Below are 18529 nucleotides of genomic sequence, written 5' to 3' on the forward strand. Positions count from 1 at the left end.
AGCTAACCTTTCAGATGCACAATTCAAAAACACTGGTGATCAGGGTGCTCACAGAATTGGTTGATTTTAGTCACAAATTAGATGAACATATGAAGGCTACACTAAGTGAAATGAAGGGAAATGCACAGGAAACCAATAGCTATGGAAAGGAAACTGGGACTCAAATCAAGGGAGTGGACCAGAAGGAAGAAATAAATGACCAAACAGAAAAGAATGAAGAGACAAGAATTCAAAACAATGAGAGGTTTCGGAACCTCCAGGACATCTTTAAACATTCCAACATCTGAATTATAAGGGTACCAGAAGGGGAAGAGGAAGAGCAACAAGTGGAAAACTTATTTGAACAAGTAATAAAGGAGAACTCCCCCAATCTGGCAAAGGAAATAGGCTTCCAGGAAATCCAGGAAGCTCAGAGAGTTCCAAAGAAGTTGGACCCAAGAAGGAACACACCAAGGCACATCATAATATTACATTAGCCAAGATTAAAATGGAGAGAATCCTAGAAGCAGCAAAGATAACGGGACAGTCACCTACAAAGGAGTTCCCATCAGACTGTCAGCAGATTTCTCAAAAGAGACCTTACAGGCAAGAAGGGGCTAGAATGAAGTATTCCAAGTCATGAAATCCAAAGACCTACAAGCAAGATTGATCTATCCAGCAAAGCTTTCATTTAGAATGGAAGGGCAGATAAAGTGCTTCTCAGGTAAGGTCAAGTTCAAGGAGTTCATCATCACCAAGCCCTTATTATATGAAATGTTAAAGGGACTTATCTAAGAAAAAGAAGATAAAAAAGATGAACAGTGAAAGGACAGCAAACTCACAGTTATTAACAACCCCACCTAAAACAAAAGCAATCTAAGAAGACAGCTAGATCAGGAGTGGAACCATAGAAATGGAGATCACATGGAGGGTTAACAAGAGGGGAGTGGGAGGAGGAGAAGGGGTGAGAAGGTATAGAAAATAAGTAGCATAGATGGTAGGTAGAAAATAGATGGAGGGAAGGACAAGAATAGCATGGGAAATATAGAATCTAAAGAACTTCAGACACGTGGTTATAAACTAAATGGGGGAATGGTGGGGGAAGGGTGTGCAGGGTGGAGGGGAATGAAGGGGGGAATAGGACAACTGTAATAGCATAATCAATAAAATATATTTAGCGGGCTTGCAAGCCAGACAATCGCAGTTTGGTTCCCAGTCAGGGCACATACCTGGGTTGCAAGCCAGTGGGTTCCCTGCAGGCCAATTCCCAGCAGGGGATGCACAAAAGGCAGCCATACATTGATGTTTCTCTCCCTCTCTCTCTTTCCCTTCCCCTCTAAAGATAAATAAATAAAATCTTTAAAAAATTTTTTTTTAATTTAAAAATAGATGAATAAAATTTTTACAAAATAAAACTGTCTTTTGGTGAAAACTGTTGCTTGTTATTTATCACCTTTAGAATAAAGTTAAAGATAGAATTTTGACATTTAATAGCATTTAAAAATAACATTCTATAATTCTCTTAACGTCTGGGATGGTGAAGTATAGGCTCCAATTTTTTGTGTTTCTTAAACAAAGGAAGAGGAAATAGTTTCAGCATGAGACTGTCTTTAATTCCAGGATAACGTGAAATGGTTTCTGAGTAGAAGTGCTCCTGTGGTCATTATATTTTAATCTATGTCATTTTTAGCTTTTATATGGCATTTATACATATATAAATGCTGTTCTGAAAAGGGCCATAGGTGTCATGAGAGTGCTAATCATAGATTAAAAGGTTAGCAATATAAAAAGGTGATGACTGCTTTTATATGTCAGTCACTACTAGGCAATTTGATCACTCACTTCTCCTCAAACAGGTCTGGCTATTTATTGTTCATTGTAAGAAAAACCTTACCATTGAGGGAATTACAGTTCAGCAAGAGAAGTGAGTTCCCCAAGGTCATGTGATTTTAAGAGTTTAAATCAGACATTAGCTGATGCTTGTGCTCCTTATACAGTAGTCTTTGTGTGTCATTGATACTCTGCTGTGTTGCCTTTTAGTGACGAGGAAGGAATGTATATGTGAGGCCTGTCCAGAAGGTATCCAACTATGTAATATGAAAAACAAACATTTATTGAAGAAGACACATGAAACAGTGTACATAGATCAGTGAAACCTCAATCCCCTTGAAACCTCACACAGTTTTCCCAGCATCTCTTCTATTGTTCAGAACACTGCATATCTTTTGTTTGAATTGCCATCTGCTGCCCCATTGCATTTTCCTGAATCTCATCGATAGTCTGAAATCTCTACCCTTTCAAAGGTGATTTTAGTGTTAGTAAAAGCCAGAAGTTGGTGGAGTGCAAAATCTGAGCTGTAGGGGGACTGAGTCACCTGGGTGATGTTTCACCAAAAACCTCTGTAGGAGTTGTGGTACATGAGCAGATGCATTGTTGTGATGAAGCTGCCAATAAATCACCAGTTGCCCATAGCTGTAGCTGTTTTTGTCTTATTGCATCTCTCAGCCTCCAAAGAACATTGAGGTAATACTCCTTATTAATTTGCCTAAAGCAGTGTACTTGTGATGGGCAACACCTTGCCAATCAAAAAACACAGTTAACATGGTCTTTTTTTTTTTATTATTGATTATGCTGTTACAGTTCTATTCCTCCCTTCATTCCCCTCCACCCTACCCCCCCTTTAGTTTATGACCATGTGTCTCAAGTCCTTTAGATTCTATATTTCCCATGCTATTCTTGCCCCCCCATCTATTTTCTATCTACTGTCTATGCTACTTATTTTCTGTACCTTCTCCCCCCATCTCCTCCTCCCACTCCCTTGTTGCTAACCCTCCTTGAGATCTTCATTTCTATGTTTCCACTCCTGATCTAGCTGTCCTTTTAGTTTGCTTTTGTTTTAGGTGTAGTTGTTAATAACTGTGAGTTTGTTGTCCTTTCACTGTTCATGTTTCTTTAACTTCTTTTTCTTAGATAAGTCCCTTTAACATTTCATATAATAAGGGCTTGGTGATGATGAACTCCTTGAATTTGATCTTATCTGAGAAACACTTTATCTGCCCTTCCATTCTAAATGAAAGTTTTGCTGGATAGATCAATCTTGCTTGTAGGTCTTTGGATTTCATGACTTGGAATACTTCATTCTAGCCCCTTCTTGCCTGTAAGGTCTCTTGAGAAATCTGCTGACAGTCTGATGGGAACTCCTTTGTAGGTGACTGTCCCCTTATCTCTTGCTGCTTCTAGGATTCTCTCCTTCATTTTAATCTTGGCTAATGTAATGATGATGTGCCTTGGTGTGTTCCTTCTTGGGTCCAACTTCTTTGGGACTCTCTGAGCTTCCTGGATTTCCTGGAAGTCTATTTCCTTTGCCAGATTGGGGAAATTTTCCTTTATTATTTGTTCAAATCAGTTTTCCACTGGTGGCTGTGCCTTTCCCCCTTCTACCCCTATAATTCGGATGTTGGAGCGTTTAAAGATGTCCTGGAGGTTCCTAAGACTCTCCTCATTTCTTTGAATTCTTGCTTCCTGACTCTTTTCTGTTTGGCCATTATTTGCTTTCTTCTGGTCCACTCCATTGATTTGAGTCCCAGTTTCCTTTTTATTGCTATTGGTGTCCTGTGCAATTCCATTCATTTCAATTAGTTTCGCCTTCATATATTTGTCTAATTTGTGGCTATAATCAACCAGTTCTGTGAGGATCCTGATGACCAGTGTTTTAAACTGTGCGTCTGAGAGTTTTGCTATTTCTTCATCGCTTAGATCTATGGGCTCTGGGGCTTTGAGATCTTGCGACATTTTTGGTCTGTTCTGCCCCTTTAAGTGTGAGAAGCGGTGCCTTGGACTCCCAGGTTGCTGGGTTGTGACGCTGTATGTGGGGGCGTGGTCAGAGCGGGGAAATGTTGGCGCCCTCCACAGCCGCTTGCCTGGGGACCCGCCGGGCCAGGTCCAACCGCCCACTCCCTCGCCTGTGCGCTCGCGCACAAATGGGCGACCACAGTCAACACGCAGCACTGCTTCCCCGCTGTCTCCTCCGCGGTCGCTCTCCTGGTTGCTCGCTCGGTCGCTCACTAGGTTCAACCCTGCTCCTGGATTCCTCGCGTCTGGATTCCATGCCTGAGTCTGTCTGACTGAGTCCTCTTGTGCAACCCCTCACCAGCCGCTGGTTTTGTCCCTTACCGGTCAGGCTGAAGAATTTGTTGTTAACGGACTTGCGAAAACTTCAATTTTCCGTGTTCTGGCTGTGTTTTCTGTTGCTAATATTTAGTTGTCTCTAAGCTTCGTTGAGTGAGAAGGCACGGCACATGCACCTATGCCTCCATCTTGGCGGAAGTCCTCAACCTGGTCTTGATCTCACTATGATTTTGAACGCCTTCTTCGGGCGTGGTGAACCACGTGACTTCCATTGGGATGACTAGGCCTTCATTTCTGGCTGCAGCCATAGACCCACAGTTCATTTCCGGTTATGACCTTGAGAAAATCCAGTTCATTGGTAACCGTTTGGATTAAGTCATTAGCAACTGCAGCATAGTGTTCCTTCTGCTCTGGTAGCAGAAGTTGTGAAATGAATTTTGCTATGACATGTTTCATGCCAAGATCAAAATCTCATGCATCAAAATTTCAGAAGTAGTAGCTTTTGGAATCCCTAGATTGGCTTCTGGTCCTCACAGTCGGTCACCGATGTTTGTTGCTTGCAGCCCAAACACTTTCAGCATTCTCAGGTGTTCTGTTTATCACAGGCGTTCTGGAATGTGGATCTCTTTCATCGGATTTTCAACCATCTTTGAAGCTTTTGTGCCACACTTTTATCTGTGCTGCACTCATTGCATTGTCCCTGAAAGCCTTCTGAATCATGAATGGTTTCCATGGAGGAATGTTCAAGCTTAACGCAAATTTTGGTGCAGATTCATTGCTCTACTTGCTCAGTCATTTCTAATGCAGTAGCCACGCAGTACACATGCTCACTCAATGGCATCTACCACCCCCATGGACTAGTACAGTGAAGCCATCACTGTTCATGCATGTACATCCCAGTCCACTCTCCTTGGCTGCCATGTTACATCCATTCCATGCAAACTATTCTCTTTATAGTAATAATGTCTGGGCTATTTCTGGACAGACCTCGTATGAATATGTATGCACACGTGACTTTTAGAGGTTTGCCCTGACCTAATTTTGCCAATAACATCTCATGTTTATGGGCTGTGAGTCTAGCAATCCTTCAAGGGTGTCGTTCAGGAATATTGTAAAAGAAACACTCTTACAAGAAAGTCTTTCTGAATAACTAACTAAATGACTAGGTCCTTGGCTGGGAGACAAATAACTGGTTAGGTGCTGAGCGCAGGCTGTTTCAGCTGGGTCCTCATATGTAACCTTGTGTTTCTAAGTGCCAGACGTTTTGATTTCTACAGGAGGCAGCCTTCTTTGCTGTGATTCCTGCCCTGCTGCTTTTCATCGGGAATGCCTGAACATTGATATCCCTGAAGGAAACTGGTATTGCAATGACTGCAAAGCAGGCAAAAAGCCACATTACCGAGAAATTGTCTGGGTGAAAGTCGGAAGATACAGGTGAGTGAGCATGCAGGAGACAGGCAACCATTTTTGTACCATTCTCTGTTTCTTCCCATCTCTTAGAGTACTTAACCTTTTCTAACACTCTTCCTGGTTAAGCAAGGTCTCCCCCCTCCCCATTAGTTTTTCATTATGAAAGAAAAAAACCTTGATATTTTTCTTTTGATCGTAGGAACATGTAGAAAATTCATTCATGAAACAAACCTATAAATCTCAGAAACAGGGAAGATACATTGCTTGATAGCGTTTTGGCGTATTTTTTGCAGATAACACCAACACACACCCTTAAAATAATTGGCCTTGTTATTTATACTTAATTTTTGTGGCTTGCTTTTTCTCTTTAAGTCTCCCTCCAGCCCCCTGTCTGAATTCATCCTTTCCCCACCCACAGAGAGAACCACCTTACTGCATTTTGTTTTTTTTTTACCATATGTATAATATTTTGTTTTGCATGTTTTAGACCTTTAAATAAAGGGATTGTTATATTTTCCTGCAGCTTGCTTTTTTCATTCACTCTTATTCTCATGAGATTTATTCTGGGTAGCACAGAGCCCCAGTTCATTTATATAGTACAGCCGTGAGGTGTAGCTTGTATAGTTCAGTCATCCACTCTCCTGTGCACACTGCAAGCATTTCATCAGTGTGGTAGTTCACATGCATAAGAGCTTCTCTGGGGTCTGCTCAGGGTAGAGTAGCAGGGTAGGGCGTGTAGCGTAATAGCTAATGCCAAACTGCCTTTCTAAAGGGCTTGTATTAATGTATGTGCTTGGCAGGGAGGCATTACTTGGAGTCATTTTTCTGTCCCCTAATATTGAAAGCTTTCTCTTTAAAGGCCAAGTTGTATTTTATTGCAAAGTACATGATAGTTAGAGCCATCATTCCCTTTATGTTGAGCATTTAGATTGTTTCCTGGTTTTCATTCTTCTGAATAATACTTCCTATTATATAGATACCTATTTCCTCTTATAGATCCCTTGAAGCAAAACTACAGAGTCTTAGGGAGTGTGTCTGCGTACACAGACATATGTGTGAGGATGGGTTTTTCTGGCTTTTGGTACATACCAGTTTTTTTTTTCACTAGTTGGATTGCTAAGATGCTCAAGGTGAGACTTTAATGTGGATAAAAAGACATTGCTATTCTTTATTCCTGTTCTAAAGAAGTTACTTTCCTAGCACCTTGCAGTCTTTCAGAATTTTTCTTCTTTGTTTTAACCTTTCCTAGGTGGTGGCCCGCTGAGATCTGCCATCCTCGAGCTATTCCTTCCAACATTGATAAGATGAGACATGACGTAGGCGAGTTCCCCGTACTCTTCTTTGGGTCCAATGACTATCTGTGGACTCACCAGGCCCGAGTCTTCCCCTACATGGAGGGGGATGTGAGCAGCAAGGATAAGATGGGCAAAGGAGTAGATGGGACATACAAGAAAGGTAACCGTGTCCTTTTTGTTTCTCAGACCTATACAGTCCTCTGTTGCCAGAGCCTGTTTTGTGTCACAACTATGTGTTAGAATTTGTATGCATTCTATTAGCAGCTGTGTGCTGCCTTCTGGGGGTGTATGTGGCTGCAGCTACAGGATTTGCAGGGAAGTTGACCCTCATAATTCATTTGTTTTTTAATTTAATTTTGACCTAACTGGAATTTCCTTAGGGGAGGTTTTTGTCTTGTTCTGTTTTAGTTTCCTGGCTAGAAATAAAATTCACCAAAAATCATGGAGCAAAAATCAGATAGTGAAAGCCAAAGCATATTCTGAGTCAAAAGACATTTGCCCTGGCTGGTGTAGCTCAGTGGATTGGGCACAGGCCTGCGAACCAGAGGATCGCAGTTTGATTCCCATTCAGGGCATATGTCTGGGTTGCAGGCAGGTTCCCTGCAGGCCAGTTCCTAGCAGGGGACGCATGAAGGGCAACCATACATTGATGTTTCTCTCCTTCCCCTCTAAAAAATAAATAAGTAAATAAATCTTTTTTAAAAAGACATTTTATAAGCTGGCCTGCAATGAAGGAGTGAGGATATTTGGGGCTGGGAGGGGTTGACTCAAGTATGAGCCTCAGTTTTCTCTTAAGTATAGTGAGTAAAGGTCACTCTGAGAATTCAGTGCAGTAGTAGAAAAGTCAGCTGGCAAGGCACATAGTTGGTGTCCCATCAATGATAATTTCCTTCTTCCATTAGCTGTCCTTAGAAAGGCAGCCCAGGTATCTCTTATTATTTGAATATGTGTGGACATTTAAGTATAAGGGTTCACATGATGAAGGAGGACTTGAAGCAAGTGAAACTCCCTGGTGAGGTGCAAGAAGGTAGTAAAGAGATGAAACTTCCTGTATGGGGAAGAAATTTAATAACAAAGGATCTGTTTGCCTCGTTTTAATTTCCGTGTATTCTAACTTAACTGTTGGCCATGTAGTTTTAGTGTAGAAATGGGCGATCAGTACTAATAATATAGGAGCTTGAGCCTTGTAGGCTCAGATGGTGACCAAGTGACATCTTTGCTGGTAAAGCTGAGCATGATGAAGCTCTGGGATTCTGTTCATTTTATGCCTTGACCTTAGCTTGCAAGGTGCCTCTGCCTACAAAAGGCACACATTTTTATGTGGGAATTGGACACAGATACCAGCAATCAAAATCTCATTCACTGAGTGTTGTGGCAGAAGTGTGCATTGTATGCCGTGGGACCAGACTGAGAGGAAACAGAAATACACTGGGGGTTGAAGTTGCAAATTGTGTGGCTTCTTTCCTAACTGATGCTTTGAAGAATTAACCATAATAATAATAGTTACCATTGTTGTTTGGCAGCCCCAGTTCAGAATTTCTCGTCTTTAAATCCTTGTGGTAACTCTGTAAGTTAGGTGCCATTATCCTTATGGTCAGATGAGGAAAGTAAGACACATAAAAGTTAAGTAGATTGCCCAAGGTCTCCCAGTGTTGATATGTGATAGAGGGAGGTGTCAAAGTTTTCATTGCTCTGGTCTCCAGAATAAAATTTCTTAACTTTTGCACCAACTGTGAAGAACTTAACATGTTGTAATGAGAAGAAAGCACATGTGAAAATGCACATTGAATCTGATGTGCTGAGTTAGTGACCTCCAAGTATTTAATGTAGTTTAAGCATGGGGTTAAGAGAGCAGGGGGCTTGTTGGCCTGAAAAGGTAAATGATTTGTATGGTCAGAGCAGAGTTTTAGAAATCTCAGTGAGTAGAGTGCAAGGCCACGAACACTGAGAGGCTGCCACCAGGACTATCAGGGAGGTAGCTGTTTCCGGGACTTCTGGGCGGACATGACATGACTGGCACAGGGAGGCGTCCATGGGTGGAGAGATATTTTGGATAGACATTAAGTAGATAGACCAGGCAGGACATGCTAAGTAATAAATAGGATGAAGGAGGGAGGGACTTAAGAAAAATTTGCAGGACTCCAGGCAAAACAGATTATGCTGGATAGTGACAGGAAAATGGAGAAAAAGGGATGGATTAAGGGTGGGGTTTTCTTTTAAGAACTGACAGCATAGAGAGACAGAGGAAAGAGGAAAGAATTGGATTCTTTTCAGACTTTTTAACCTGGGTCAAGAATAATGAATTAAAATTTTAAGTGGAGAAGAATGAGAATCTTAAGATTTTTAAAAAATATTTTATTTATTTTTGAAGAGGGGAAAGGGAGGGAGAAAAAGAGAGAGAGAAACATTAAGTGGTGCCTCACACATATCCCCATCTGGGGACCTGGCTCACAACCCATGACCTGACTGAGAATCGAACCAAGCGACCTTTCAGTTCGCAAGCCAGCACTCAATCCACTGAGCCAAACCAGCCAGGGTAGAATCTTAATATTTTGTTGGATTTTTAGACATTACAATCTTGCAAGCATTTGAAAGTATAGGCCTCGAATGCTGATTAGATGTGAAGGTCTGTTTTTATATCATCAGAGCTAATAGTTGCAGGGTGAGTCTTAAGACAGGTGCTTGACAGGTCTAGAGCATGACAGGTGCTCTAGAGAAGAAGTAAGAAGGAAAGGAAAACTTCAACTCTGGATTTCTTCCAGAGGAACACGACATGTACCTCTGACACCTAATAGGCCACATGTTTCTGGAAGCAGGAAGTTGAGGACTCAAGACAAACAGGTTTAGAGGCAGTGACTGGGCTGAGCAGACACAGTCTAGTTATCGTTAGGCAGTGCTACCTGTGGGCATTTTCAACTCATTTAGCTGTTTTCATTTTAAATTTTCCTCTGAAGCTGGGAGTCTGTATTGTGCCATTTAGCGATGGGTTCTTTTGTCTTTTATTATCTGAGGACCCTGGGGACTATAACTTACTTGAAAGAAGTCATATATAACACTTAGTTCTCCATATAATGTCAGTGATATTTGCTTAAAACATGAATTTCCTCCCACTTAAAAGGGGGGGGGGGGAGGCGAAATAAACAACTCCACCCAGAGATTAAGTCACCTATGCTGTTGTGTTTTCTTAGCTCTTCAGGAAGCTGCAGCAAGGTTTGAGGAGTTAAAAGCCCAGAAGGAGCTCAGACAGCTTCAGGAGGACCGAAAGAATGATAAGAAGCCTCCACCTTATAAACATATAAAGGTAAGAAAAGACTTCAGGAGATTCCATCTTGAGGAGAGACACTTACCGTTTGCCCTCTTCCCGTCTACTCGTGACAGGAACTGGAAACATAAGCACAGCTAGTTTCAGGGAAAGATAAGAGCTTGAAGAAGATGACAAAAAGCTCCAGAGCACCATTCCTAGCAATTGTGTGCACTTTGTAATACCAAATGTGCATTGATATAGTCTTTGCTGCTTCGGAAAGTCTTATGATGGAAGTAGATGAGATTAGATTCTGTTCATACTCAGTACCTTTCTGTTTGAAAGGGACCAAAAATGTATGGTAAAAATCTTCATTGCCCTCCGATGGTGTGGGTAATACACGTGGTTAAGTCTTCTTGGTAACATTTGCTACTCAGTATTTAGGTGACTGGTAGACTAGGATTCCCATGGTCGGGAGATTGCATGTTAGGTGCAGCCAACCCTTAGTGTACCTGGTAAAGTGTTGTCACCACTTATTATCTGGGTCCAGTGAACCCTTTGTATTTTTTTTATATTTTAAAGTCATTTTCATGAATAATTTATAGAATTAAAGATAAAGGAATGTAAATATAACACATTTATTAGACATTGTAATAAGTATTTACATTAAAACTTTAAACCTCCCCCCCCTTTTTTTTTTTAAGATTTTACTTATTTTTAGAGAGAGGGGAAGGAAGGGAGGGAGGGAGAGAAAACCAGTTGCCTGCTTCTCACATGCCCCCTACTGGAGACCTGGCCAGCAATGCAGGTTTGGGCCCTGACCTGGAATCAAACCACGTGACCTTTCAGTTTGCGAGATGACTTTCAACCCCCTGAGCCACACCAGTCAGGGCCCTTTTTAACAACCTTTTAATCAAGTTAGTGTTTGTGCTCAAATATCAGAAAACATAAAGAAATACTTATGAACAAAAGGAGATTGACTGGGCTTTTCTAGCAAAATATCGTGATGGCATTCCTGGATACCATATTTTTGTCATTAGAAATGCATAATTTTTTCATTAGTTTTGAGTTTCTGACATACATATTATCATCTAAGATTTCTCTTAGAAATCTGTTTCACTACCATACTTATTGTGTAGTGTGTTTAACTATTTCCCAAGTATTCCTTAGGACATCGCTGAACTAAAAACTATTTGTTGTTTCTCTGAAATTCAGATTTAATTGGGTGTCCTGAATTTTTATTTGCTAAGCCTAGCAACCCTACTAAAAGCAGGCTACGAAGATGATAGGTCTAGACATAAAATTACAACTAAAATACAGAACAACCATCACTCACAAACATCAGAAATCCAGTTCAATGGAAGTCTGACAGCTATGGAATTTAAGAAACCATACCCATCCAGACTGGTAGGAGTGGCAGAGACACTGAATGGACTGGTCCCACATCTATGTGTGGTAGACAGGAATTCAGGAGGGATATCTCAAGAGCGAGGAATCCCAGACCCACACCAGGCCCCCCAACCCAAGGTTCAGTGCAAGGAAGGTAAGTCCACATAATTTCAGGCTGCAAAACCAGCAGGGATTCAATAGTTGGAAGAAACTGCTGGAGGCCCAAGCAGTTCCCTTTAAAGAACCCACATGCAGACCTGCTCAGACTCACTCCCTCTGAGCTCCAGCTCCAGGGCAGCAGCTTGAAAGGCACCAGTGGGGAAGGACCTGAAGCATCTGACCTCAAGGTGAGAGCTGGCGGACAGCTTTCTCCCAGACAGAAAGGTGGGCAGAGACCATTCTCCCTTTTCTGAGCCCTCCCCAAATAGCACCACAGAGCTGGCAGGTGGGCACCATATCTGTGACTCCATCAACCTGGCTGACACTGTTTGCCCTGCCTTGGAAATCCCCTGAGACTGTTCCATACAACTTATGGGGCCACCCAAACCATTAACTGTGACTTTTCCACATGGTCTTGGCTGGTGCTACAAAAATTCCTAAATCCTGTCAAACAAGGAACAGCTGGCCACAGTAAGCCCCCAGCCCCCTGTACCTCTTGCTAAGTGGCCCCGAGCCTGGCACTAGCAGCAGCCAGCCTAGATTCACAGCTTGGCTTCACCAGGGTATCTCCCAAGTCCAGCACAACAAGTAGCAACCATCTCGGATTATTTTATAGCTCATAGAGGATGGCCCAGGGCAGAACACAGGTGGGGACTGACCTTGGCCTGCAGCACCCAGGCAACACCAGAGCCTCCATACCCAGTGGACAGCTACAGCCCACATCGGAGCACCACCACCTGCCCCTGCACAGCTGATCCTCCACAGAGGACCAAGGTTGGTGGTCAGTGGTCACAGCCAGTCCTCACAGCTGACTGGCTTGGGTACATCCCTCCCATTGATCCAACAGCTACATTGTTCTAATAGAAATAACAGTATACAGGGAAACAACAGCAGAGTGGATGAAGCTGAGAATCAGATCAATGATTTGGACACAAAAAAACAAAACAACAAGAAGGTAAAAGAATCACAAAAAAGCAAAAAAACGATAGTGTAAGAATCCTCCAGGACAGCTTCAAGCATTCCAATATTCACATCAAAGGGGTGCCAAAAGGAGAAGAGGAAGAGCAAGAAATTGGGAATCTACTTGAAAAAAATAAATAAATCCCAGCCAAGATGGAGGCATAGGTGGAAACAGTGTGCCTCCTCGCACAACCAAGTTTAAAGACAACAAAGTTTTAGTAACAAAAACACAAGTAAAACAGACAAAATTGAACTGTATGGAAGTCCAACAACAATGAACCATTCAGCCAGACCAGTAAAGGGCGGAATCAGCGGCTGGCAGAGAGAGGTCCAGGCAGGAAAAAGCGGTGGAACTGACCCAGGTGTTCACGCGGCGATTGGCAGATCCCAGGCGCAGGGTGGCATGGGCAAACCCAATGTGGGTTCAAGGTGGCTGGCTGACCGCCGTCACACATTTACCCGCAGATAAACCAGGCAAAGGAGTGAGCAGTAAGATAGGCTGCTCAAACCAGGGCCCCAGTGACAGAAATTAAAGCCTAAAAGCAACGACTGGAAAAACTTTCGGGGGTTCAGGTGTTGGGAGAGGCTCCCAGCCTCACAGAGTTTGTTGGAGACACCCACAGCGTCCTGGGGGGTGCACAAGTCCACACACCTGGGAACCAAAACCAGAAGGGCCTAATTTGCTTGCGGGAAGCAGCAGAGAGGACCAAATTCCAAGAGAGCAGAAGAAGCGCCATTGCTCCTCTCTGGCCCAGCCCCCATGCACAGCATCACAACCCAGCTACCTGGGTCGCCCTGCCCTGGTGAACACCTAATGCTCTGCCCCTCATACGTAACAGGCACAACCAAACCAAAACATTATGGCTCAAAAACATCTCAAAGCCCCAGAGCGAATAAATCTAAGCGACCAACAGATAGCCAACCTATCAAATGCACAGTTCAAAACACTGGTGATCAGGATGCTCACAGAACTGGTTGATTTTAGTCACAAATTAGAGGAACAAATGAAGGCTACACTAAGTGAAACGAAGGGAAATGCACAGGAAACCAATAGTGATGGAAAGGAAACTGGGACTCAAATCAAGGGAGTGGACCATAAGGAAGAAAAAAATGACCAGAAAAATATGAAGAAACAAGAATTCAAAAAATGAGGAGAGGCTTAGGAACCTCCAGGACATCTTTAAACGCTCCAACATCCGAATTATAGGGGTACCAGAAGGGGAAGAGGAACAGCCATGAGTAGAAAACTTATTTGAACAAATAATAAAGGAGAACTTCCTCAATCTAGCAAAGGAAATAGACTTCTAGGAAATCCAGGAAGCTCAGAGAGTCCCAAAGAAGTTGGACCCAAGAAGGAACACACCAAGGCACATCATCATTACATTAGCCAAGAGGAAAATGAAGGAGAGAATCCTAGAAGCAGCAAGAGATAAGGGGACAGTCACCTACAAAAGAGTTCCCATCAGACTGTCAGCAGATTTCTCAGAAGAGACCTTACAGGCAAGAAGGGGCTGGAAAGAAGTATTCCAAGTCATGAAATCCAAAGACCTACATCCAAGATTGCTCTATCCAGTAAAGCTTTCATTTAGAATGGAAGGGCAGATAAAGTGTTTCTCAGATAAGATCAAGTTCAAGGAGTTCATCATCACCAAGCCCTTATTATATGAAATGTTAAAGGGACTTATCTAAGAAAAAGAAGATAAGAAAGATGAACAGTGAAAGGACAGCAAACTCACAGTTATTAACAACCCCACCTAAAACAAAAGCAAACTAAGAGGACAGCTAGATCAGGAGTGGAACCATAGAAATGGAGATCACATGGAGGGTTAGCAACAGGGGAGTGGGAGGAGGAGAAGGGGGGAGAAGGTACAGAGAATAAGTTGCATAGACGGTAGGTAGAAATAGAGAGTCCGGAAGGCAAGAATAGTGTGGGAAATACAGAATCTAAAGAACTTGTGACACATGGACATAAACTAAAGACGGGGGATGGTGGGAAGGGGGTGCAGAGTGGGGGAATGGGACAACTAATGGCATAATCAATAAAATCTATTTTTTAAAAAAAAGTTTAGTGCTATTAAATGCATTTATAATGTTTATATTTATGCCACCATTCATTTTTAGACCTCTTTTATCTTGTAAATACCCATGAAATAACAACTCTCATTCTGTCCTCTTGGCTCCTGATAACCACTTCTTTTTGTCTCTAACTACTCTAACTACATTATATAAGTGGGATTATACAATATTTGACTTTTTGTGACTGGCTTGGTTCATGTAACATAATGTCCTCCAGGTTCATTCATGTTGTAGCATGTTTCAGGCCTTCCCTTTTAGGCTGAGTAATATTCCATTATCTGTATTACATTTTGCTTATCCATTCATATGTCAATAGATACTTGGTTTGCTCCCCACATTTTAGCTGTTGTGAATAATGGGGCTAAATCTTGATGGTTCAAATCATAAAATGTGGCATGCAACTTTAATGAAAGAAAAGTCCCTTTTCTTGGTCCTGAGTTGTCTTGTGCTGACTTGCCTGACTGGTGTACTACAGTACGTGTGTCTTCTCCAGGTGAACCGTCCTATCGGCAGGGTACAGATCTTCACTGCAGACTTGTCTGAGATTCCACGTTGCAACTGTAAAGCTACTGACGAGAACCCCTGTGGGATAGACTCCGAGTGCATCAACCGCATGCTGCTCTATGAGTGCCACCCCACAGTATGTCCTGCCGGAGGGCGCTGCCAAAACCAGTGTTTTACTAAGCGCCAGTATCCAGAGGTGGAAATTTTTCGCACATTACAGAGGGGCTGGGGTCTCCGAACAAAAACAGATATTAAAAAGGTAAAGAAAACTTTCCTTGGTTTTTTTAGGTTTTTTTTTCTTCTTCACAATGGCTTGAATAATTCTTGATGAATATGAGAAAATGCATCATAGAGGAAAATAATAGTGCAGGGATTGATCCCACTGTTGTGTCTTGCCATACCCTTCTAGAGTTGGCTTGAGAGCAGGCGTTCTGCTGTATCTGTGAGTGTTCAGTGTTGTGCACGTGTTCACTGTATGTGAGCATGAAACCATAGGGGAAGTCCATAGATACCATGGCCTTACTTTCTTCTTTTGAAAACCCCCTGTCTGTAGTTAAGAGAGAATAATGAGCACATCATTCAGAGGTGTTAGTCACCTACTAATAAAATTAACCATATTTTTACTGAGGGAAAATGAAGTAGCATCTTCAACTTCAAATTTGGAATGACCTTGAAGTTTCCAATAAATAGATACTATTGTATAGTTTTTGTAAAGAATCAGTCTTATTTGACATTTTAATAAAATAAACCTTACTCCGATTATACTTTCTGGGGAATTTCACTGATTCTGTTTCCAGGACAGGGCTTGAATCTGGGTTGACCTGTTTAGTCATTGGCTAAGACAGTGTGCTGAGGATGCAGTGATCACCAAAGGAGACCTGTTCCATGCTTTCATCAAGTTCACATTGTGGAGGGGGGGACATTGAACAAGGAATTCCCCCCTATGGATGCAGAATGGGTTCTGGAGGCACACGGCCAAGGGCCTGGTACTTGCTTGTGCTTGTCTCTGAAAATATTTTTTAGTTGAAAGTGGAAAAACAAGTAGTTATTAGCTTAAGTCAGTTGAGTGTTAAAGCATTATATGTAGAGAGGACAGCATGCACGAAAGCCAGTGTGACTTCTGCAGAGAGTCGGGTGCAGTGGTGTGAATTGGGTAAGGGGCAGCAGGGCATGTTCCAAGGGAAAAACCTACCTAGATTAGGGAACCTGACTGAACTGAAGTATTTGGGCAGGTAAATGGAACCTTCATTTACTTTTCATTTGGGTTGATCTTTAGTGTCCTGGGAGGAATGTGGAGGTGGCTTTCATTGTCAAATAGTTGAAGCAGCATATTTGTTATGTTTCTTTAATAAACCTCTGTTAAGTGACTCATTACATAAACATGAACTGCTTTGGAGAATTTGGAAAATCGTGAATCTGTTATTTTCTTATTTTCTTTTTTCAGTAAGGCATACCTGTAAATAATGTGCTTTTTGCCATTAAGTCAACAGCTATTTCTTATTCCAGGGCGAATTTGTGAATGAGTATGTGGGAGAGCTGATAGATGAAGAGGAGTGCAGGGCTCGCATCCGTTACGCCCAGGAGCACGACATCACTAATTTCTATATGCTCACCTTAGACAAAGTAAGTACCGTATTAGGAAATCAGTACTGTCCCTGCCAGAGTGGTAACAGGTGTGTCATGCATTGCCCAAATAGTGTCTTTCTGCCCCAGTGTTCAGGGTTGATCAGGATTCTGGAGGAGGTAAGTTGCTCGTTTCTGGCCACATGGGCAAAGGCAGTGCTGCTTTTAGCATTCTTTTTGCACTATCCTGTGCAAGTTGGAGGCTCTGTCTTTTAACATTTTTCTTGTAGGATTAAAAATTTGAAGCCAGAAAAGTCAAGTAATCATTCTTTTACTCTTTTATTTTACAAATTAAGAAACAGATTCATTGCTTTTCTTTTTTAATCTTGTTTATTTTTAGAGAGAAGGGAAGGGAGGATTGGAGAGAGAGAGAGAGAAACATTGATTTGATTGCCTCTTAACCACTACCAGGGACCTGGCCCTCAACCCAGGCACGTGCCCTAACCAGAAGTAACCTTGGCGACCTTTCGGTTTGCAGTTTGACACCCAGTCCACTGAGCCACCTCATTAGAGCCTGATTTGTTGCTACTTAATTAATGCGTTGAGGTCGAGTAAAGTGACTGTAGAACTCAGCTTATGGGCCCAAGTCACCATCTTGTCAGTTACAGGAATTTTCTGATGAATTCCATTTTATTGGTGCCTAGAATTATATTTGAAACCTAGTCTAATGCTAGCGTGCTAATGTTTATTTTATGTGTATCTGAGCTTCCTCTTTGTACCTGATTATTAGGTTTTGCTTGCCTTTGTTTTTTCCTTTCTTCCACTAGCTTTTGTCATAGAACTCTTTCCTGATATGAAACTGAACATTTATCAAGTTTTGTACCCTTATGATCTGTGAAATCCTCACCCCCTGGTGTTCTGATCTTCCTTTGGAATGGGTCTCAGCATCAGTAACATTTCTGTGAGTGATTTCTAATGTGTAGTCAGGGCTCAGGACCACGTAATTTGGTGGATAGGACAAACTTCTTCTTTCAGAATCACGTAGTGGGTTTGTTATAGCACATATTACTATGCCCCACCTCAGAGTTTTCTGCTCTCATATCAGAAGCGCAACCCAAGAATTTGCATTTCTAGTTCCCCAATGAGTACACTTGAGAACCTCTCCTCCGAAAGACTCAATGTGAATGAGAATCTCCACTGTGTTAGAATTCTCAGAAAGTGTCTGATGAGCAGCATCTGTTGGAATTCTAATTCTAGGACCGGATCATTGATGCTGGTCCCAAAGGAAACTACGCTCGGTTCATGAATCACTGCTGCCAGCCCAACTGCGAGACACAGAAGTGGTCTGTGAATGGAGATACCCGTGTCGGCCTTTTTGCCCTTAGTGACATTAAAGCAGGTAAGACTCACTTAAGGATTCTGGACCTGAGAACACAATTAAAATCCCATATGCGCTGTAATCTAAAATCAGGTTTGCAGACTCCTGAGGATATATAAAAAACTTTTTGGGTGTTACCTGGCCTGGAATTTTTTTGTTGTTGGTAAAACATAACATAAAATTTACCATTTTAACCATTTTTCAGTGTGTAGTTCTGTGGCATTGAGTCCACTGACACTTGTGCAACCACCATCATTGTTCATGTTCATCACTCTTCACTTTCTCCAGATGACACTCTGTGCCCATGGAACCACCTTCCCATTCACCCCTCCCCCAGTCCTGGCAGCCACCACTTGACTTTCTGTCTCCGAATTTGACAGCTCTGGGAACCTCACATGGAGGAAGTCACACAGAGTCTGTTCTTTGGTGACTGACTCATTTCACTTA

General features: G+C 42.2%; 1 protein-coding gene across 6 annotated transcripts in view; it reads left to right on the forward strand.

Annotated features, from left to right (window-relative positions):
• Window positions 1-18529, forward strand: part of NSD1 (nuclear receptor binding SET domain protein 1) — a 158521-nt gene that overhangs the window by 126737 nt on the left and 13255 nt on the right. For all 6 annotated transcript variants that reach the window (XM_037126410.2, XM_037126408.2, XM_037126407.2 and 3 more), the window contains exons 15-20: window positions 5385-5541; window positions 6767-6972; window positions 10001-10113; window positions 15131-15400; window positions 16648-16764; window positions 17962-18103. In XM_037126410.2, coding sequence (XP_036982305.2) covers window positions 5385-5541; window positions 6767-6972; window positions 10001-10113; window positions 15131-15400; window positions 16648-16764; window positions 17962-18103 — 1005 coding nt within the window. The remainder of the gene's footprint in view (window positions 1-5384; window positions 5542-6766; window positions 6973-10000; window positions 10114-15130; window positions 15401-16647; window positions 16765-17961; window positions 18104-18529) is intronic.

This window comes from Artibeus jamaicensis, unplaced genomic scaffold (assembly GCF_021234435.1).
Source record: "Artibeus jamaicensis isolate MK-2021 breed Jamaican fruit bat unplaced genomic scaffold, CSHL_Jam_final contig_1085, whole genome shotgun sequence".
NCBI classification, from domain to species: Eukaryota; Metazoa; Chordata; class Mammalia; order Chiroptera; family Phyllostomidae; genus Artibeus; species Artibeus jamaicensis.